At 37.8% G+C, this 23,638-nt stretch overlaps 1 protein-coding gene across 2 annotated transcripts in view; it reads left to right on the forward strand.

Annotated features, from left to right (window-relative positions):
* Nucleotides 1-3,807: 3,807 nt before the first annotated feature.
* atp2a2b (ATPase sarcoplasmic/endoplasmic reticulum Ca2+ transporting 2b) overlaps nucleotides 3,808-23,638 on the forward strand; it is a 38,291-nt gene continuing 18,460 nt past the window's right edge. The window contains exons 1-5 of one of the 2 annotated variants that reach the window (XM_081390855.1): nucleotides 4,396-4,652; nucleotides 5,121-5,138; nucleotides 5,234-5,316; nucleotides 8,658-8,762; nucleotides 13,911-14,049. In XM_081390855.1, the coding sequence (XP_081246981.1) occupies nucleotides 4,535-4,652; nucleotides 5,121-5,138; nucleotides 5,234-5,316; nucleotides 8,658-8,762; nucleotides 13,911-14,049 (463 nt within the window). In that variant the 5' untranslated portion in view covers nucleotides 4,396-4,534. Of the gene's footprint in view, nucleotides 4,667-5,120; nucleotides 5,139-5,233; nucleotides 5,317-8,657; nucleotides 8,763-13,910; nucleotides 14,050-23,638 lie in introns of both variants that reach the window. The other variant, XM_081390856.1, reaches the window with a different exon arrangement.

Here is a 23,638-nt window from a genome sequence, read left to right on the forward strand (position 1 = left end):
AAAGACGTACACTGAACACAGCGTAATCTTTACGGAAACATCTGACTCTTCTCATGAACTGTGGGATGCCTTATTACTGATTCAAACAATCCAACTCATCTTCCACTCCCAACAACTGAAGCCACTTAGATAGAAAAAAAAAAATGCTAATAGTTATCATTTTAAGATACTTTTAGCTAATTGGAACCTTTTACAGTCAGATATAAATCCATAAATTGCATCTACAGGTTGTGCCAAACAGCTTGACATTCATTGCACAGCATTGAGATGCTGACTGAGTTGTTCTTTCTCTCTCAAGCCTGCTGCAATTAATGTGTCAGTCAAGAGGTGTGTGATAAATGGGCTATTACTGGCTCAGATGACCTTTCAGTGAATGGAATTATGATACAAAACGGACCATCTTTTGTTTTATCCTATAAAGCTTACTGTGGATGTTATTGTAGCAGTTAATGCCTCATATGTTCACAGTTTAGATTCACAAGTTGCATTATAACTGTTTGGGAATCAAAACCTGAGCATCCTGGTTTCCACAATCTTTTGATTTCCATTATTTTTCTGGTCGTTAATGATTTCTGCATAAAGAATTTTTATTTCAGTTAACATTCCATGCCATGAAGTTATGAACATAACTACAAAAATCCACGATTTAAAAAATAAAATCCTACATTTTTAGGCTTGAAAATCACAATTTTAAAAGTCCCTAAAATTATAATATAATAATACAGATAATATCATTTATATTTTAATCTAATATAATTAGTGCTGTCAAATCGATTATTCGCAATTAATCGCATCTAACATACAAGTTTTTGTTTATATAATGTGTGTGTGTGTGTGTGTGTGTGTGTGTGTGTGTGTGTGTGTGTGTGTGTGTGTGTGTGTGTGTGTGTGTATATATATATACACATATACATACAGTATATGGGTATATATACAGTGAGGAAAATAAGTATTTGAACACCCTGCTATTTTGCAAGTTCTCCCACTTAGAAATCATGGAGGGGTCTGAAATTGTCATCGTAGGTGCATGTCCACTGTGAGAGACATAATCTAAAAAAAAAATCCAGAAATCACAATGTATGATTTTTTAACTATTTATTTGTGTGATACAGCTGCAAATAAGTATTTGAACACCTGAGAAAATCAATGTTAATATTTGGTACAGTAGCCTTTGTTTGCAATTACAGAGGTCAAACGTTTCCTGTAGTTTTTCACCAGGTTTGCACACACTGCAGGAGGGATTTTGGCCCACTCCTCCACACAGATCTTCTCTAGATCAGTCAGGTTTCTGGGCTGTCGCTGAGAAACACAGAGTTTGAGCTCCCTCCAAAGATTCTCTATTGGGTTTAGGTCTGGAGACTGGCTAGGCCACGCCAGAACCTTGATATGCTTCTTACAGAGCCACTCCTTGGTTATCCTGGCTGTGTGCTTCGGGTCATTGTCATGTTGGAAGACCCAGCCTCGACCCATCTTCAATGCTCTAACTGAGGGAAGGAGGTTGTTGGCCAAAATACATGGCCCCGGTCATCCTCTCCTTAATACAGTGCAGTCGCCCTGTCCCATGTGCAGAAAAACACCCCCAAAGCATGATGCTACCACCCCCATGCTTCACAGTAGGGATGGTGTTCTTGGGATGGTACTCATCATTCTTCTTCCTCCAAACACGTTTAGTGGAATTATGACCAAAAAGTTCTATTTTGGTCTCATCTGACCAAATGACTTTCTCCCATGATCATCCAAATGGTCATTGGCAAACTTAAGACGGGCCTTGACATGTGCTGGTTTAAGCAGGGGAACTTTCCGTGCCATGCATGATTTCAAACCATGACGTCTTAGTGTATTACCAACAGTAACCTTGGAAACGGTGGTCCCAGCTCTTTTCAGGTCATTGACCAGCTCTTCCCGTGTAGTTCTGGGCTGATTTCTCACCTTTCTTAGGATCATTGAGACCCCACGAGGTGAGATCTTGCATGGAGCCCCAGTCCGAGGGAGATTGACAGTCATGTTTAGCTTCTTCCAATTCTAATGATTGCTCCAACAGTGGACCTTTTTTCACCAAGCTGCTTGGCAATTTCCCCATAGCCCTTTCCAGCCTTGTGGAGCCCTCCATTATTTCCAAGTGGGAGAACTTGCAAAATAGCAGGGTGTTCAAATACTTATTTTCCTCACTGTACATACTGTATATACATACAGTATACACACACACACACACACACACACATATATATGATATAAACAAAAACTTTAATGTTAGACGTGATTAATCTCGATTAATCGATTTGACAGCAGCAAATATAATATTATAATACATTTTAAATGCAGAATAATAAAGAATAAATCAGTACTGATTTGAGGTTAAAGTTTCATAATCGTGTCATTCAAGGAAAATCACCTTTCATTGCAACTGTCAGAGACCTCGACAGATAGGCCATGAATCTGAGCTGTACGCAATCTGAATCTGGCTCTGTTTCCATGAGCCAAATCGACTTTTATGGAACCACAGGACATCAGTGTACAGTAATGTTTTTTGTGTATTTACCCATAAGTGATCAAAAGAACTTTCAGAGCTGGGAACAATTAGTGAATGTTTATTGCGACTTTGTATTCCAGATAGACATTTGACTATGAGATCGACTTATAAACAAGCAAACGAACGCCCCATGTCATATCTCCATGGCAACCCAGCTTTGGCAAAACTAATTTAGCTATTATATAGGCTATCTTTTTATCTGTGCCTGTAGGGTTGCAAAATGGCTGCAGACCCAGGGTCCAAGTTAATCTTAAGACGTTGTTTCATTCCTCCTTTTCATCAGTGAGACAGTGTGCAGTGAGTGGCCTTATCTTGTGTGTTCAAATAATATTTGAAATATTATAGCTTATATTATAAGCTTTTTCTCCAAATGACAACTGGGTAATGGTGAAGAACAGTACAAATCCCTATATGAAGAAAATGAGTCCTCACAAGCCTGCTTTCTACATTGTCTCTTACAGAAATAAGAAGGATAACAGAAATATTTAAATGTTTGGCCACATGACCAGCTGTTTAACTGTTTAATTAGTCAGACACATCTAAGAAAAATTATCTGTTTTAATTAGAAATTGGTTTAGCCATCCTGAGAAAAGAAGCGTGTCAGTCACCAACATTTGAGCCAGAAAACAAGGAACTGCACAGATAGTAATTGTAATTTACCCATTCATCTTCTTTACATGAAAGGTTTGTGTGTGTAAAATAATTTGATATAATTTGTAACTGAGATTTTACCAATGTGGGAATACTGATTAGATAGATTCAGATTCAGGAATAACCTCTATTCTCTGAATAAAATTTGTATAACAAATTGTCATATTTTCACTCTGGTCAATTTTTCTCAAGATAATTGTATTTTTGAAAGCTTGGCTATACAAAAGCAGACATTTTCATTAAAATCATCCAGGAAAATAGATAAGTTCATTAAAACAATTATGGGACACACAATGGTTCATGAAACAACAAACATTTAAAACAAATATTTTAATGAAATTAGGCCTACAACACGTGACATTCAGGCAACGTTTCTCATTTTATTGACGTAATGTAGGCTACTAAAATTACTAAAACAAAATAAAAATATTAGGCCTAATGGCAATATAAAGGCAAAAAAAAAAAAAAAAAAACGTACTAAACCTTCAATATAAAATTGAAAACACATCATATAAAAATAAAAATTCAAAGTATTAATAAAAAACTATTCGGTCGTCAACGAATCGTATTTAGCGAATCGCGAATGACTCATCGACACTAACTCTCGCCACCTACCGGCGTAACCTACAGAAAGAGGCACTGAACGAGTCAGTGAATGAATCTTTTTGGTGAGTCCCTGCCTAGCATGAATCAAAACCCCTACCGTTTCTAGATTGTGCATTCTAGGGAAATTTCTTTGCTACACTACACCCTTCTTCATCTGGAATGACGTCGGCCCAAACGAGGAGGGTCAGCTGATCCACACACTGACGTGACGAAGAAAAATCAAAGGAAGGAACGGAATTTCCGGAGTCCGCGCAGCCAATGAACGCATTCCACATGCGGACAGCGAGAGCTTTGCATGCGGATCAGGAGAGCGGCGGAGCAGAGACACGCGATTGGTGCTGATGGTGCTAGAGCTGCGAACACCGGCTGCGGTTTAAGGGAACGAGCCGATGATAGATCCGAAATACAATTTTGAGGTCATTTATCACATCATAAGGACACTAAGACTCCCAGCAGACATCGAACATTTTCAAGATCAAGAACATCCAGCGAGTTTTACGATGTCTGTTGCGTAATTTTTGGTTGAATTAGCCCGGGTTAGTAACTTTTCTTCTAATTAAACGCCCTAACTAAAAAGTAAAATTTGGCTATCATCGCGTACCTGTTATCTTAAGTCACTACGGTTGTTTTTGGATCAAGTTTTTCGTGGATCCGAAGGTCTTGGGGAGTCAGGACTGAAGGCTTTAAAGAAGCTCGTGTTTGGGGGGTTGCGAGTCCGTTTATTATCAGCGTGTCCGTCCGTCCACGATGGAGAATGCACATACAAAAACCGTGGAGGAAGTTTACAGCTTTTTCTCCGTGAACGAGAGCACTGGGCTCGGCCTGGAGCAAGCGAAGCGGCAACGGGAGAAATGGGGACCGAACGGTGAGTGAGCGAACGTGGCTCGGCTAATGCTAACAGAGGAGATTGGGCTTGGCAGTTTACTAGTAAGCAAATATGTTTAGGTGATTTCGCAATGTTCATCGAGTGCTATAGGATTGTTAGGCCCGTACAAGAGCTGGCGCACATGCGGCGATATTCATTTCATCAGCCGGCATGTGTCCGAAATGAAGTCGCGTGACGTCACTGCTGCTCGCCACCAGCGAGTATAGTCATGTTTTACACATTTTGGCCAGTAACCAGTGTTGTAAATACAAACATAGTTGTATAATATAATTTTTTTTTTAAATATTTTAATTTAAATTAAAATAAGATGTTGTCTTTTGCTGTATAGCCTAAATGATGCAGATTATTATTTTATTTTTTTTACAGTACATGAACTTTCAGGATCTAATGTTATCTTTTTTTCTATCTTTTCTCTCACCATGCTGTGAATCTTTGGCTGTACCACAGAATTGCCTGCGGAAGAGGGTAATCCTTTGTCATGTATTCTGTTAACGCCTCTTTGTATGCATTTCACGCCTTGGTCTTTATTATCATGTTTTCACATGCTTATTTTTTTTCAGGAAAATCACTGTGGGAGTTGGTGGTGGAGCAATTTGAGGATCTTTTAGTGAGGATTCTTCTACTGGCAGCTTGCATATCTTTTGTAAGTACCTCAAATCAGTATTTAATTGAATACAGTAACGTTACTCATTTAGCTTTCCTTATAATTTTTCCCAGTTTTTTTCTGGATTAGATAAAATAAGGTTAGATTAGATCAGATTCAACTTTATCATTGTGCAGAGTACAATAAAGTTAGCATCTAACTAGAAGAGCAATTAGGCAAAACTTGCCATTAATATTAAAGGGATAGTCCACCCAAAAATGAAAATGTTGTCATCAGTTAGTATTTTTCCTCATGTAGTTGAAAACCTGTAAGACTTTCGAAACACAAATTAAGATATTTTAATGAAATCAGAGAGATTTCTGTTCCTCCATTGACAGTCCACACAACTGCCACTTTGTTGCTTCAAAAAGTCCATAAAGAGATCTGTAAACTAATCCATATGAATTGAGCGGTTTAGTCCAAATTTTCATCAAAATCATACCTCTTCAGAAAATTTGGACTAAAACGCTCAATTCAAATGGATTAGTTTTACGATCTCTTTATGAACTTTTTAAAGCTTCAACATGGTAGTTGCGTAGCTGTCAATGTAATGGACAGAAAGCTCTGAGATTTCATTAAAAAGATCTTCTTTTGTGTTTGGAAGATGAACCAAAGTCTTATGGGTTTGGAACGACATGGCTTTGGCTTTCTGCCACCAAGCGACATGCAATCTAAACCGGTCTGGAACAACATACGTTAGTGGACAAGAGCAACAGAATTCCCATCACCACTTACCCAAATATAAAAAAATGTGTGTAGTGTGTACATGTACATTTTGTTGTTTTGTTTTAATGATGTAATTATGTTGATTTATTATGGCCTTGTAGAATAGCAATTTTGATTTAGATTATATGATTTCTGTTTGTTTCATTAATCATTAAAAATGTTAGTGTTAAATGTTAATCTCTGCATGACATGTTAAAAAACTGAGATGCAGCGTGTAATGAGTACCATGCTGAAAGTGTCGGAGTGCTTTATAAATGCTCTGCGTGATATTTTGATCATGTTACAATATGCTGTCATCAAGCTACAAGGCGATGATGTACAGTGGTTCATTTATGCTGTGTGGAGTCTTTAACACATGTCTGTTTGGATAATGTTTCACCACTGGAATGGCAGGCACGGTGCAAGTCCGAGAGGGCTTAGATAGCTCTCAACTGAGAACATGGTCCATAGGTTAGGTTACTGCGTTGAACCAACTTAGTCATCCACTTCCTCTGTTTGAATTTCTGGGTTTGCTGAAAAAGCATTGTTTGTTGCATCAACATTGAGGATTATTATTATTAATACAGCATGCTTGTTTACATGACAAATATATAAAAAGAGGGGGGGGAAGGACTTTTCTCAAATGCTGAGTTCACTTCTCTTATTGGCTGCTCGTTCCACATCTTCTCATCTGGCGACTAGTGTTGTGACATTGTCCTACTGGTAACGGGGATGGTTTTTGCCCCTGTGTATTGTTTTAAGATGTGTCTTTACACCTTGCTGTATATACAGGTCTATACAAGGTCCAAAAGCTTATGCTTGAATGCCCTCCCTAACCTCCCGTTAGAGATGCATTAACTTGCTCTCACACTCACCTTTGTTATTCCCACAAGGCAAGAGTGTTATTCAATCAGAACAGTTTATCCCATCAGGACTAAGCACAGCAACTGGAATTTACAACCACAGCTCTTTCCACAAGAGCCTTTTATAATTGAAGTCAGAATGATTTTTAAGTGGCATCTCATTTAATGGACTGAATATCGAGCAAGATGAAACCATTGTGCTTTGCACCCTTTCAGAAGTCGGCATTTTACCAGAAACAACATTTCATTTGTGTATTCTGTTATAATTCTAATTAAGTTGCTATTAAAGTAGCACATTTGTAGTATAACCTACAGTTGTTCTATAAAGACAAAAATGTGTATGCCACAATTCAGTATATTAAAAAAAAACTAAAATTGGATCTTGTGAAACATTACAATAAATGGATTATTCGAAATAATTTTTTTTTTATTGTATATAAATAATGTATGCGCTGTAATTCAAAAGTTTGCGATTGGTAAGATTGTTTAAAAAAACTTTTGGAAAGAAATCTTTTATGCTCAACAGGGCTGCATTTGTTTGATCAAAACTACACTAAAAAAAGAATTTTATGAAATATTACAATAAAAAAAGTTTTCTACCTAAATGTTTATTAAAATGCAATTTAATCCTGCAGTAGTAGTGCTGCTTAATGTTTTTGTGGTTTGTGTAAATTTCAGGATTTGTCGATGAATAGAAAGGTCAAAAGAACAGCATTTAGTTGAAATGGAAATCTTTTGTAACGTTATAAATGTTTTTGCTGTCAGTTTTGATTAATTTAGTGCTGCCTTGCTGAACAAAAACCACATGCCAAACTTTTTAATGATGGTCTATTCTATATTTATCTGTAATACAATGTATTAATTATACAAGTTTCTGTATAATTCTTCATATAAACGTGCTGGTCGTTGTCTAAATTAGGTAAATGATGCTACCAGACGCATATCTGTGATTTAGCCTAATTGATAAGAAAACTTGCTTAGGTACGCAATGTATCACCAGAATCGTGACAAAAAGCTGCAAAGGAAATCTGTCGTACAAGGTCAGGGATTTAATCGAACAAAATTCAAGCTTCTCTTAGCGTACCCTCTGGGGGAAAAAAATACAGGATGTTACAGAAACAAAATATTCAGAATACTGCACAGGGAATAGAAAGCTTCTTGCCTCACTAGAACATGTGGGTTGGTGTTAAAATACTCACTTTGGTTTTATGCACTGACTGTACATAGCTTCTGTTGGCTTGTTCGTGATGTTTGCAAAGATGAGTTTTACTATTACATTTTTGGACGGGTGTTGTGATGTTCTCGAATAGGCCAGTGAGACCTCTTGTGTGGTCCAGGTCAGCTTAAGCCCATATAGTCTAGATTGATGAAAGCTGGTCTGTCTTAATTAGATCATATTACATAAATGACTCGGTGCTTTCAGCGTTCACTGGACCTTGTCTGGACAGTGTCAGCATGCCTGTAAATTCACACGGCTGGCTCGTTAATTACTTTTTTTTTTCTCGGTCGGTTGTGACACCTTAGAAGCGGCATGCATTAAATAGTCATTCTTGTGCAGTTGCTGATGACACTCTGTTTTGACACCTGGTTCACAGCCACAACTTCTGCCAAGATATAGAGACATGCTCTGGTACAGTGTAAAAACGTGATGCACTAACGTGTTTATATGTTGTCTTGTCTCTTCTGTGGTATTCAGTGATTTGATAAAGGCTATTTGGTCAACATGAAATCCTAAATTAAGAAGTATTTGTTTTTCCTGTTTTTCTTTTATAGGTACTGGCCTGGTTTGAAGAGGGAGAGGAGACCATTACAGCGTTTGTGGAGCCTTTTGTAATATTGCTAATTCTTATAGCCAACGCCATTGTAGGTGTTTGGCAGGTAAGTTTGGACTCCTTTTGTTTTAATCTTTGCTCTATTTTATACTGTATTTCTGAACAACATGAACACCAAGTGGAAATACAATAGATTTTTTGCATATGGGCGTGCTCTGACAGAAGTTAATGTAGCCAATCTTTGAGGCCATGCTCTCACAACGTTGTATGAGAGCAAAACTGCTATTCTACTGTTCATAAGTTTGGGGTCAGTAAGATTTCTTTTTTGTTTAGAAAGAAATTAATACTTTTATTCAGTGAGGACATGTTGATCAAAGGTGACAGTTAAGACATTTATTTTGTTAAAAAAAGTTAAATTAATGCTAGTTTTATTTATATTCATCAAATAATCCTGGAAAAATGTTTCACTGTTTCCACAAAAAAAGAAATGTTTCTTGAAAACCAAATCAGCATTTATTCAGCTTTGCCATTACATGAATTAATTAACATTTTACAGTATTACTGTTTTTACTGTAGTTTGATCAAATAAATGCAGCTTTGGTGACAGTGGTGTAATTTGTGAGGAGTGTTCATAATGAGCTTTAAATCTTTACATCTACTGTCCTCCAGTACCAGCTGTTTCTGACAGCCGTTTCTCGCTGATAGAGTTTGCTTTTGCCTTGTAACGAATGTAGTCTTTCTCGTAAAGTGTAGTTAGCCTTGTTATGAAAATGAAAACATGTGGCCATTTTTTTTCCGCTGCCCTTTTCTAAAGATAGTCCTGCTGTCCCAGTGGAATCCAGAATAGAGCCAAGACCCTATTTTCTCCGGCACCTCTCAGCGGCCCTGAAACCCATGTCCCAGATTTCTCTCTATCATTTTATTTTGGTCACCATTCATTACCCAGACTGCCTGAGAATCCTCAGCCTTGTCTCCTCCTTTCAGTTTTCTACTTCTTCAAATGGTCTTCTTAAAGGGCACAGCTGCAGCACAGTACTGAATGCCTTGGGCTAAAGTTTTGCAGATAATATTAGTGTATATAAATGGAAAAATGTCTTTAAAGACCCTATGAAATCACAACTGAGTCCAGGCTTTAGAGCCTTTGGTAGCTCTGAGTTATCTATACAATAATGCATTCGTATCATTTGCAGATACATTATTTAATCATTAATACATGAATGCATTACTGTTCAAAAGTTTGGGGTCAGTAGGATTGTTTTTGAAATAAATTAATACTTTTATTAAGCAAGGGTACATTAAATTGATCAGAAGTGACAGTAAACATTTGTTACAAACAATTTCTAATAAAAAACTGTTCTTTTGATCTTTCTAATCATCATAGAATACTAAAAAAAAAATGTAGCACGGTTTCCACAAAAATATTAATCATCACAACTGTTTTCAACACTAATAAAATAATAATGTTTCTTGAGCAATTGTGTTGACAAAGAAATGAAAACTGCGCTCTGCAAGGTTTTCTTCATATAATTTTGGCTCACATGTGGCCTACAAATGTTCCCATTATAATTCCTTATGGCTCATACCCACTTTTTTGGTGAATTGCATCCCTAGTGGCAGGTGTGATGTAAGAGGCGAGAGGACTAATTATCCTCTGGTTCATACAGCCACTTTTTCAATCAGAGCGGAGAGTAGCAGTTGCTAGCCCAGGGCAAACTTAATTTCAGGGAGCACCGGTCCATGCACCAGCTCTAGAAGATTTACAGGCCCATTAAACATCCACGAGAAAGAACTAAATCTGTTTCTCAGCAACCAATGCATACTGAAGTATGGCGGTACAAAGGTAGTATTATCTGTTGAGTATACACTACCGTTTAAATGTTTGTCACGTCTTTTTTTTTTTTTTGGTGTTTCGCAAGGATGAATTAAATTGTTCAAAAGTGACAGTAAAGACATTTATAATGTTACAAAATATTTGTATTTTAAATAAATGCTGTTCTTTTCCATTTTTATTCATTTAAAGGTGAACTAAGTACCTTTTTTTACCTTAACTGAACAGCTTCGGAGTCATTGGAATGGTTATATTACTTATTTCGGGTTGAATGGTGGTCGTTTCGCACCCCCCTGGTGCCCGTGAGCGGAAAATACGCACTTGCAACTTTGAGCCGGCCGGCCGCCGCGTCAGGAAGTCTCGTGTGATATCAGGTCTCGCGATGTAAACAATTGCTTTACGGCCAAAAGAAATCTGCTAAAATGCTGTCATTATTGCGCTCCCTCACGCTGTCCGAACCCGAATGAAGAAGACGTTTTAAAGAATGTCCCATCTGCTTTGATGTCGTTGATCTATAGCCTCTGGTGTCTGAGAATCACCAGCGAGTTTTTACAACAGTGTTGTCAAATATCTATTCCGAAGCTGTGGGGGGAGCTCTAGATAGAAACCTGTGAGCAAAAAGCGAGAATACAGCGAAGAAATCCCGAAGCTACTGAGTGCTGCTTTAATATTCAATTACTTTTCAATCTCAAACGAAGGCCCCTTCTGTTTTCAGGCCCGTTTCAATTAACCCTGCTGTGGGTAAAAGTTGCATCTTTATTTTCAGTGATAGCTTGGACCAAATCATATACACATGATGCCAGATAGATCATTCCAGAATCACACACAAATCCTCTGCTGTGCTTGCCTCATGCCAGTGTAAAGTATCTCTTAACTCTTTCCCCGCCATTGACGGAAATTTCCAGCTTTCTGTGTTTTCTCTGTTATATGGTAGGGGGCGCTATTAGGTATCTTCTAAAAGAGTACTGAATCTCCAGATCAAAACACAGGCGAAGAAGCAGAGACAATGAATATCATATGTAAAATTACGTGATCAACATTAAACCGCATATAAATCAAAACTGCCTAATGTTACTGAATGAAATGTCGACCCGGACGAGGACGAGCTACAGGACTGAACAAGCATTAAGGCCCGTTCACACCAAGGACGATAACTATAAAGATAACGATAAAGATATAATTCTAAAAATCGTTCTCCATATTAAAGAATAACAGAGTTCACACCACAACTATAACGATAAAGATATGAGGAACGATATCATTGGGATCACTTTCAGAACGATTTTTTTTCCAGCTGTCGAACGATAAAACACTGACAGCCAATCAGAATCCATTCTAATTTAAAGGTCTCGCGCATTTAAAATGGATCTGGATCATCCGGGCGCGCGCATGCTTAGAATAAAAAGACCGTTATCGGTCTTTGGTGTGGACGCATATATAGTTATCTTTATCGTTATCGTCCTTGGTGTGAACGGGCCTTTAGGTGTGTTGATGAACTTGATCTACTCCATCTATGTTTTGATCATCGTTCTGAATCCGATCTGGATGTAGTCTTTGACAAAAATGCGATTTTTCTAAGCTTTGTGCTCAATGTTGCCTTTTTCATGAGACTTACCCAGATTCAAGTGTTGATAAAAAAGGAAAGGATGAAGCTAGAATAAAACGTTTTTTTTTTTTTTTTTTAAAGCAGAGGCTCTGTTTTTGCTTTTGATAAATTGCATGTTCAGATATTCATACAACAAAATATTCTGTAGGCCATGAAACTTTTGTGAAAATGATCAGAAATGCTGGCAACTTCTTTTCAAAAACACTGGCAGGGAAAGAGTTAAATGTTTAATTAAATTGCTCTGGTTTAAGATCTTTTAGGAAATTATTTTACTCCGCAAACGCTCAACCCTGAATCCATTTGAGTTTTTATCTAAAGCAAATTTTAGAAACCGTATACGTTTTTAATTCGCTCTTTTATAATTTTTAACTTGTTACTCGCAATGAAAATAGCCAAGGAAGTTGGCATTGGGTTAAAACCAACCCACAAGGAATTTGTTTTAGACTGTGTTTTCCTGCCACATAGACTTGTTTGAGCACTTACTATATGAATAAAATGCAGTTCATTAATTATTGCACTGACTTTGTTTTGGCAATTGTTTTAATCTGAATCCAAGTTTTGGCAGAACACTATCTGTTGGAAAGGGTCCATGCTTGAAACAAGTGTGTTTTTGGGGCAGTATGCTCTGCTTCTTCAATGATGTCTGAATCAAAAGACAGTTAGATTGGCCTTCCTCCTTTCAGTTCTGCTCAGATTAGCTGTGAAATGAATCGCAAGTCCTCAGTCTTGGGCCAAACCGTGTGACTCAATCAGACTTTCCACCCTCTCTGGTTTATTTCTCATCATAACCGTAATGCACAGGAGTAATTTCTGTCAACTTGTTTAGCTATCTGAAACGTTATCTGTGGTTGGAACAAGCATTTTGCAATGCCAAACTGTTTTTTAGTGAGATATACCTTGAACTCTAGCAGCAGTTAATAATGTGGCATGTGTATTTATAGCTTATTGCCTTAAATGTCTTCGCGACCATAACCCATCCCCCCTTCGTTTGTCTGGGTCCGGAGATGAAACTGGTTTTTCGCCCTAAGGCACGCCAGTTTTGTTTGTTTGACATAAGACTTTTTGTTCCCATCGTGCAAGAGAAACCACAGGAAGTACGCTGCCAAATGCTCTGCCAAGCAGGCAACCACTATTAGGAAGTGTGTCCCTTGGGATTAATCATGCTGAAAGCAAAAGGTCACTTTAAACACAACATTTAACATTAGAATAAGAAGGTTAGCGTCAAAGGCTGTTTCCCTTCAGTCGTTTCTGATGGTACTTCAGCCATCCAAGACAAAACTTCTCATAGTGAGGTCAACCAATTTAGCCCTGGATTGTCTTACCATCTCTAGGATGTGCCATTGAATATTTAGTTCACATATCAAATAGTTTAGGTAATTTGAAAAAAAAAAAAATTTTGTAGCTAATAATAATAATGTAGTCTTAGTTCTCAGCTCCATTTAACTCACATTCACAGTATTTAGATCCTTTCAAGATCGGCATAAACGTTTTGGATATTCTATAGCATAATTATGCTCTTAAATCCCTAATTTTTCAGACATTAATTGACAAGGTTTTTGTTCATAAGTTTTAATTTGACGGACCTTTAAATACGATGGTCCAATTGCGAAAAACCCCATCAGTGTGATATTATAAACCATTTTAATTTACACACACTCACATATCTGTCGGTCTGTCTATCTGTCTCAATTTTATATTTATTTTTTACTGAACTTTTCTGTGGACCCCTTGAAGCCCCAGTTCTTATGCCTTTGATGCCCACTAGTACGATGTCCCAGGAATATGAAAATGTCTCATTACTATTCATGTTCTGCTTGCAGGAGAGAAACGCTGAAAATGCCATTGAGGCCCTCAAGGAGTACGAGCCCGAGATGGGCAAGGTCTATCGCCAGGACAGGAAGACTGTACAGAGGATCAAAGCCAGAGACATTGTACCAGGGGACATTGTGGAAGTTGCCGGTAAGAATTTAAGTGACTATTCAAATTCAGCCGGTGTGAACTTTTGAATTCTTACCAGCAGTAGGAAACTAATCAGGAACAGGTGTAAAGTAGCCAGTGCCATTATCCAGATGGTAGGGCTGCTGTGTGAACAGGTTGGTTTCCCAGTGGTTTAGGCTTACAGTGACAAACTCTCTCTGAACCTTTGTGTGTGATCACACGGTTGCCTCGGGAGAGATTGTGTTTCATGCGTTTCGCAGTAAAGACTTAATAAAGAGTACAAATTAGAGCTCTGCTGGTACTTCAAGAAAACAGCAAATTAACTAATTGCTCTGTCAAGTTTGTCTCAATTTTGTTTAATGTCATCTTTTTATTGCTTGAGAAATGAGAGCTAATGTTACATTTTTGTATGTGTTTCCTGTGCTTTTTGTCTTTGTGAAACTCAAATACGGCATGAGTCTCAATTGCCTGTACTATTGATGTATTTCCTATCGAAGCAGGAAGTTGAGGTGGTACATATTAGGCTTGTCACCTTTTTTTGTATTGATGGAATTTAATCATTTTGAAAGTCTTTAAATAATATATACACCCTACCATTTTTTTTCTCACCAAGGCTGCATTTATTTGATCAAAACTACAGTAATAGTAATATTGTGAAATATTATAACAATTTAACACAACTGTTTTCTATTTTAATATATTTAAAAATGCATTTATTTATGTGATGCAGAGCTGAATTTTCAGCATCATTGCTTCAGTGCCTCATGATTCTTCAGAAAACTCAAGAAACATTTCTTATCACTATCACAGTCAATGTTGAAAACCGTTGTGCGGTGTAATTTTTTGCGGAAAATGTCATACATTTTTTTCAGGATTATTTGATGAATAGAAAGTTCAAAAAAATCATTTGAAATGGATTTTTTTTGTAATATTATAAATGTCTTTACTGTCACTTTAGATCAATTTAATGCATCCTGCGGAGTCATTTCTTTAAAAAAAAAAAAAACTTACTTAAAATAAAATCTTGGCTACATATTTGAAGACCCTTTCAAAATAAAATAATTTAACCATTATTTGTTTGGAAAGGAAATCTAGTATGAGATTATTTGCTACTTATTTCTATTCAAAGGTGTTATTTAGTGGGGGGAACATTCTCATTCCAGAGGGTATTTTATCAGGCATTTTATTTGTGTAATGCAAGATATATAATTTTTTTTTTTTTATCCATTTTCATTGAAGAGAATGACTGTAAAAAGCATGTACTTTGTAATTTGGTTAACTTTTAAAGTTAGAATTCCCACATGAATACATCTGGAAAGGGATTATCATGGGTGACCCTTGCTCTATATTGCGTCACGTAACGCCACGTCTCTTTGCTCACTGGAATAGATCACTAGGTGCTTCCTTATTGCTTCAGTGTTTCAGACATTCAATGGCTGTTAAGGCTGCTAGACTCTTTCAGCTAGTGTGAAAGTGGCAGTCCACCGTGACTAAACTAACCAAAACACTTTATCATAAGTGCCCTTAACATATTTACATTTTTGACTCGGGGCCGGCACACACAATTTGGATTGTGTGCATGTGTAACCTTTTTGTTACCTTGTGTGTCCGTGCTGGGCTTGAAGAGATGTGTGCTCACCAGCTTCAGGTGGAGTTAGATAGATGCTTAGTCATGATGTGATGAAACAGGCAGCGCTGAGTGGTGAGCCGCATGGTGCAGTAGAGCCTCCATCAGCAGGATGGGGATTGGAGGAGCCGATGTTTTTGCGGCTCTGACTAATAATACCCTGTGGTAATGTGACCAGGTGAGTGTACCTGTTACATAACCTGTGAGGGGTGCCTAAACAGACGGGTCCTGAAAAATTAAACGTTCCACTTACAATGCCACTGTGTGGGTGGTGGAGTTGCTAAGAATACATTTAAAGGGGTGGTATAATGCCCTTTTCACAAGATGTAAAAAGTCTTTGATGTCCCCAGAGTGTGTATGTGAAGTTCTAGCTCAATACCCCACAGATATTTTTATATAGCATGTTAAAGTTGTTACTTTTTGAGGGTGAGCAAAAACTCACCGTTCTTTTGTCGGTTCCTTTAAATGCAAATGAGCTGCTGCTCCCGGCACAGAGGGCGGAGCTTCAAGAGCTTGTGTCCTTTTACCTCACACAGACATGCACTGGAAATTTCTAAAACTTTTTGCCTTTTATTTTAAACCGAAGTCAGAAAGATGGAGAGACTCATGTAGACATTTCTGAATGGTTAGTTGGTAAATTTATGTAGCTTATGTGTAGTTATCTTCTAGTCATTGATTAGCATATTCTGTCATGATAATCTATAAATCGCATTCCCGGGGGCAGGGTTTATGTAAATTTTAGGGTTAGTGATGTCACTAACCCAGGAGGAATGTCGTGTAGTCCCTACCAGCCGTTTGTTGTAGTCCTTAAAAAGCAATTTCTTTAAAAGCAAATATCTCCCTTTGCTTTGAACTTTGAGCATTGTAACTTTGCAGGTGTTGTTTATGCTCAAACAGCAACATTACACACTTACTAAAATTAGAAAAGTAAAATCATATTCAACCACCCCTTTAAGCAATGATATTATGGGAAGTGAATAAAGAAGGTTCTTTTGCAGAACCTGGAACAAGAATGACTAGGCAGCTAAAATGAAACCTTTAGCAGCCAAATGTATTTATTTTTTATTTATAATAACAAAACTCCAAGAATGTGTACCTTAGTTTTTACTTGAAGTTAATTATTTAATTAAAGTGTACATCACAGTAACAGTTCCTGGTTCATTTCGAATTGGACATGTGACTCAAGATTAAGATGCTATCAGAATAATGGCTCTGAGTCTGATTCAAACGGCTGAATCTAAGTGAATGCAAAGGCTATTTTGCAAATCTTTTTGACTGACTCCAAAAAAATCTTTTTAAAATGCCACCAGTATTTTATTTTATTTTTTTGTTGTTTTCTCTCAGATCAGACGCCACGGCTCAGACTAGTTGCATGCAGAAAGCACTGTTGCGTCTCTAACAAGACGGTGTTTGACGACTTTGTGCGCTTCCATATTCAGGTTTTCCTGTGGTGGCTATATTTTAAATCATTACTTGCAACAAAAAAGCAACAATCAGTTTAGTCACAGTCTGGAGCCTCACTTGCATCCATTTTAGTTTAAACCAGGGACTTAAATCTAAAGAGGGGGGAAAAGTCCTTTCCCTTTTTTACTTGGTGAGGGGGTGAGGCGGGTGATGTTGATTGGTTTAGATAGTGGTGTAGAGTGACGCAGGACAACAGTGTTTAATTTGTTGCTGCAGTCAGAGATGCAGAAAGAAAGAACTGCATTCCTTTTTGTCTTGTGAAGGACAGAGGGAGGTCATAGAGGGGTCTGATTCTCAAACTCCTATATAGGAGGGATAAAGCTGGGTAAATGGATTTAGGTTAACCCTTCTTGCATGGTGGAAAAGAGTGTCGCGGGAAGGTGGTGGTGAAGGGAGTGAAGGAAAACAAAGAGGGAGGTGACTGCAGGGGGAAAGAGTCTCGTGAGTGGAATGTTAAGTGTCCGTCTAGTGGCATCAGCTGTGCAACCTCGCCGTCGACACCAGAGCTCACAGCTGATCTCGCCTGAATCTTCAGCATCCACGTGCATCATTCAGCTTCTGCTGGGAGGTCGACGAACTGCCTTCAGCAGATGGTGCAGTGATGTTTGAAAAGCAATGGTCCCCTTGCTCCCTGATGAGGTCTGAATGACGTATCTTTAATCAAACCCGCAGGATTTGGAATGTGACGCAACCGCATGACGCAGGGAAATAAAAATATTTAAAACACTTTAAAAGTTCAATCAGACTCTGAGATAATTTGTCTTTTTAAAATTTCATTGAAGTGCTTGAGTTTCCGCCGACAGATCAATTTTGAGAAGTCGAACTAACAGATCTCGATAATGCAATTGTAGCTCATACTGTACACTACCGTTCAAATGTTTGCGGTCAGTACAAATTTTTTTTTTTTTTATTAATACTTTTATTAAGCAAGAATCCTGAATTTTTTTTGTGTGTTTCCACAAAAATATTGGAATGATTCTTGAAGGATCATGTGACATTGAAATTGGAGTAATGATGCTGAAAATTCAGCTTTGTCATCACTGGAATAATTTACATTTTTAAAAGTTATGTAAAGTTATAATATTTCACAGAATGTTTACAGCATGTATGATCAAATAAATTCAGCCTTGGTGAGCATGAGACCTGTCAAAAAAAAAAAAAAAATAGTAAAAATAAAAATACAGACTTTTGAATAGTACTGTCTGTAACTGTGCATGTAAACATAAGGTGCTACATATTTCTCTCGTACTTAAGTTAGGGGTCTGTTAAAATTCCAAATCCTAAGTATTACATTTTAAAATGTAACTTTTCTCACATTGTTTGTGCTAAAGGCATAAATTATACCTCCAATCCTCCAGCAATCTGAGAACAGTGACAGCTGATGTAACTCCTAGCATAGCAGTGGTAAGCCCCCATCCCTTGGTCATGTTACCTCGTCAATGGCTTCATCATCTTGCTAAATTGGTTAAATAGCAATAGATTGCTTGTACAATTTTTTATTTTATTTTTTTCTCCCCGCCTACCTCAGCGAGTCATAAACTCTAGTCGCTGTAGCTGCTTTTATTTCACTTCACTCTCATAGAAGAATGACCTTGCAGGGCTTTGCTGAAGATGACAGCCTCTCACATCTGTTATTACCTCTCGTCTTTCATACATCTGCCGTCTGATAGCATGTAAAGTGATGCCATCATGAAACATCTGATCTGTTGTGCTGTTGGTCCATCTCCTGTCATCTGCAGACCAGCGGCGGTAATTGATCGCTCAGCTGTGAGCATCTCCCCTTTCAAAATGCAGAGAAAGCTCTTTGTTTCTGAGCACTGCTGCTAATGCTGAACTGAGTGTTTTTTGAGAGTCTTTGTCTTAATGACTTTTAATTTAGTTATTTTTGACTTGATTTCCAATGAAAATATATCTGAGGCTATGTTTTGCCAGCAAAAACAGTTGCATACAGATTTTATCCAGATGGGTTTTTGATATTTTGGATGGCATAAAAAAACATGCAAATGGATTTTCAAATCTGATTCTAACCACATTTGGAGGTGGTTTGAAATGCGATTCCAATCAGATTTTTACAGATGCGTCTCAGTCTGGACTCTCAAATTGTCTTTTTCATCACTCTTAATGCGACACAAAGTGATAACATCAAAACCAGTGACGGAAATGTGGGAAAGATTTTGGCCGTGACTACAGCATTTATTTTATTTTTATGAAAATGGACTGTTTATTACTACAGTGATTTCCTATTTTAAATTGTGTGTAATGCATAACAGTGACTGTAAATTATGTATTTTAGGTATGGGAGTGGGGTATTTTGCATTTTGGTATTTGGTCTATTTTGTTGGGAATTTGGCTGTTGGTTTTTTTTCCACAGATCTGGCAACCCTCTCTTGAATATACATGTTTTACTGCACTGGCAGAATTTCTTGTTTTTAATGAGATGGTTCAGTTAGAGCTAAAATGTATGAAATGTAATATTTTACACTTTGACAGTAGCAACCCCTGAATTAATCACATTGAAGTGATGCCTTATCACTTTTTCTCTGTTTGAGGGTACATTTACATGACTACGATGTGCTAAAAACGGAACAGTTTTCCACATAAAGATTGACAATGTTGTCAAAACGATCCCTGTTCATACGGATCCTTAAACTACTGTATTATGTATTGTTATAAAAATTGTATTATGCATGCCATGCCAGTAATTGGCAATGTCACTTTGTAAAGAAAAACTACGTGCCTATACACTAAACGCCTAATACGAATGCTCATAATGGTATCGTCAAAAACTTGCACTTTGAAACCTGTTTTCAAAAGTTTGTGTTTTCAGGCCCCCAAAATACTGTTGTCGTGTAAATGAACAGTCAAAACGCATAGTTTTCCGTTTTTACTTGGAAGTGTTTTGTAAATGACACATCTTCTCTTGAGCGAAGACTCCCCAAATGTCAGTGTAGTGAGACATTATCAAGGACACTAGTTGCTAGGGAATGGAGACAAGTGTAGACAAGTCCCCACTGACCCAAAAGGAATATGGTGAAGCACACTGCTGATGTAAGCCACCTTAAAAAAAGGGATTAGAAAGCATTAGAAACATTAACTAACAGCCATTGCCACATGCTAACCGCGGGAGTGTGAATGCTGATCACGTCTTGGAGAAAGTGACAAGCAGCCAGTGTAGACGCCGGGCTTTTGTGGTTTTAAATGTATTGTGTGACTTCCTGTTCACAAGTTAATGTCGTCTTCCTCCAAGTGACACACTTTTTTGGATTCCTCCAGCCTCTAAATTTACTGTGCCTCTCTGCTAATAAACCAAGATCGTTTCCTTTGCTATGGTAATGGCTCGAACTCATGGGATTTGTCCTTAGAAGTATTAAAACGAGGCTGCTCTGCGATTGCTCAGGTGGGGTTTCATTGTACGTAAAACTCTGCAACATGACCTATCAGCAAGCCTGTAGTCTAAATGACCACCCTGTCCCAGTAGAGAGTGAGCGAGAGAGTGAAAGTAGGAACAGAGACAGGATGTGCAGTTAAGAGTTGACGAGATAAATAATCAGTGAGCCAGATGGCCGCTTTCTCTTCTCTCGTGTTTGAAGGGGAGGTGTTCTGCTCTTTGTCCTCTCTTACTGTCCTCAGCAGGCATCGCTTCAGTCCCATCAGCAGCAGTGGGAACAGGCTCTTGGAGGACAAGTTGTCTGCATGACAGAGAGCATATCCTGCCCTGTGTGTTTACGTGCTCGGGTCGTCGCTGCACTTGCGGCCTCTCGCTGTCAGTTCCCTCAGGAAGCGTTCCCCGGGGAGCCCCCAGCCAATCACTGCTTGGAAGGGAGTGTTCTTTGCACAAACCAGCCAAAGGCAATCAGGGACAACGCGAGGAACTGTTAATGCTTCTCTTTGAAAAAGGGATTAGACCTCCCTAAAGTTTGCTTACTAACATATTTGTTAGCGGTCAAGATGTCCCTTATGTTTTCCCAAGAAAATATGAGCTAATGTGAACCAGTGTTTTTTTTTTTTTTTTGGTACATGCTATGAGCACTATTGAGGTTTTGTGGTGTTCTTTTTAATTATTATTTTATTGTTTATTTATATATTGTTTGCTATCACTTAATTGTATTACTTAAAGGCCCGGTTTCACAGACAGGGCTTAGATTTAGCTAGGATTAGGCCTTTGTTCAATTAGGGCATTTAAGTAGCTTTTATAAGTAGGGCTGGGTATTAGGGCTGTCACTTTTGTGAAAAAATCCAGTTCGATTTTTGAGACATAAGTGCTCCTTGAATCGATTGTAAAATCGATTTTCCATGTCTAAAGACGTTTCAATTTTAAACGCCAAATATGGGCAAATCCACAGACAACTAACAGGCATTAGGACGAACGTAAAGAGGGCGCTTGAGACGCGCACAAGTCTGCAATATTTCTGATGATTTATTGGCGTGAAGTTTCGTGCACAATGACAAACATTACAGGCGTGCAACATTCTCGAAGAACAATAAGCAGAGTGGACTGCCATAGCATCAATGAAAAACATCACTGCAGTCTTCAACATGGCTGTATTTATGATTAGAAATGTCTAACAAATTTCGCCTAAGTAGGAGATTGTAGATGCGTAGCCCGAATTTGTATCTGAATGCATGAGACTGTCTGCATACCGGCAGAATTCACAGTTTTGTTGTAAAAAGAGACACATTATGCAGAAGAATAATTTTTTAGTTATGCGTGTGTGTCAGAGCCTGCAGGCGCTGTGTGACGCACGTTCGCTGCGGGCGTATCGTGACGAGCTGGACACGCTCCGAGAAAATACTGTTAAAATCGATTCCCTATTTTCGTTTTCGAAACTTGCGTTGGTTGGTCCGATCGATTGTGCAATCGATTTTCGAACGTAAAGTGACAGCCCTACTGGGTATTCAGTTTCAATACTTTTTAGGCACCAACCGAATTGCCTCTACCATCGAGTATCAAAAAATGTCTTGTTGTTCAGTACCTAAGAGGTTAATCTCGTAAACATCAGGGAGCCAATAAGCATTCAGCATGATTCGGTGTGGCGAGGCATGAAGGAAAAACACTAGTTTATGCCGGTTACGCAGAGACGTGACTCACACGTGACGCTGTAGTGTGCAAGCGTCCCAACCCCCATAGATTTAAATAAAATAACCAATTTAAATAAAAAACAAAATACTCTTATGTAATCCAAATGAAAGGTGCCTTTCTCTCTAGGCGCGCACGCGTTCACTATACTGCGGAGATGACGAGTCTGCAATGTCAACTTTATCTGCTGCCAATACTGACTCAGAAAACACTAGTTTATTAATAAACAATTAAAATGTCTCCCTGCTTTTTTCCCTGACACATTCAAAATCATTAGGCTACTTTTGGGGGGAAAGTGACTGGACTTCTCTATCTAGACTTGTATCTAATGACCAGAATATCATCGAGACTTGGGGGTGGGCTCCCTTAACTCAGCTATATCTTAACCACCTGCAACTGCATAGCAATGTGCTGTAAACATAGCTAGCTACCATCTTGGCTGCTTTTAAGTATTTCATAGTACTCTGGCTCTCTTTCTGTTCTTTTGGCTTGATCATCCAAAGGTGAATATCTCCAGCACAAACTGTGAAGTAAAAACGGCATCATTGTTAACGCGTGTGTGTGTGTGTATATAACTCTCAGTTGGAACTGCTGCAAAGTTATCACAACCTAAATGAGGCCCTATTCTGTTTCTCAGGGAGAGGAAACAGCTGAAACCTTTTTTAAGTCAATGAGGAGTGTTTGACAGTTTGTTTCCAACCACCCATTAGCAGCCAATATGATACAACCACTTGCTTTGTTAGCTTTTTAACTTCCCTATTTTCATCTGGTGAAAGTGACCTTGATTTTTGTGTTTTGAATGAAATCATCAGGGGATCGATAATAAAACTCAAGCTTTATAGCATAGCGGGCCTTTGAAGGTGTTTTTTGAGCATTCTTTTAATTAAAATGCCTGCGGCTTGTGCAATTTTTAACTTTTTAACTCCGTCATTAACAAGTGTTATTAGAATAATATTAGGTGGTCCAAAAATGATTTTTCTATGATCTATTCTTAAAAGACTTTCTCTCCTTGTCTACTTAAAGTAGGTTACCCTGTTATATGACCTTTTTCTAACTTGAGCTATATATCGGGATTATGTACCACATTCCTTAGTTTAGTTTAGGGTTATTTCAAAGGTGTATTATTGTAAATTGGATCATAACTTTTTTTTTTTTTTAAATAGAGAGAACCCCTAGAGCTTCGTTAAGTGCACTTCTCTAAGTGTGTGTTTGATAAATCTAGTAAAGTATGTTCATTGGCAATACATGTAATAAACATTATGTGATGTATATGTAAACTATATTAAAGGATCTATAAACTATGTACATGTGTATATATATGTATATGTGTATGTGTATGTGTATATATATATATATATATATATATATATATATATATATATACATATACATATACATATATATATAATGTGTGTATATATATGTATATATATATATATATA

The sequence above is a fragment of the Scardinius erythrophthalmus genome (assembly GCF_964197995.2).
Source record: "Scardinius erythrophthalmus genome assembly, chromosome: 17".
Classification (NCBI taxonomy): Eukaryota; Metazoa; Chordata; class Actinopteri; order Cypriniformes; family Leuciscidae; genus Scardinius; species Scardinius erythrophthalmus.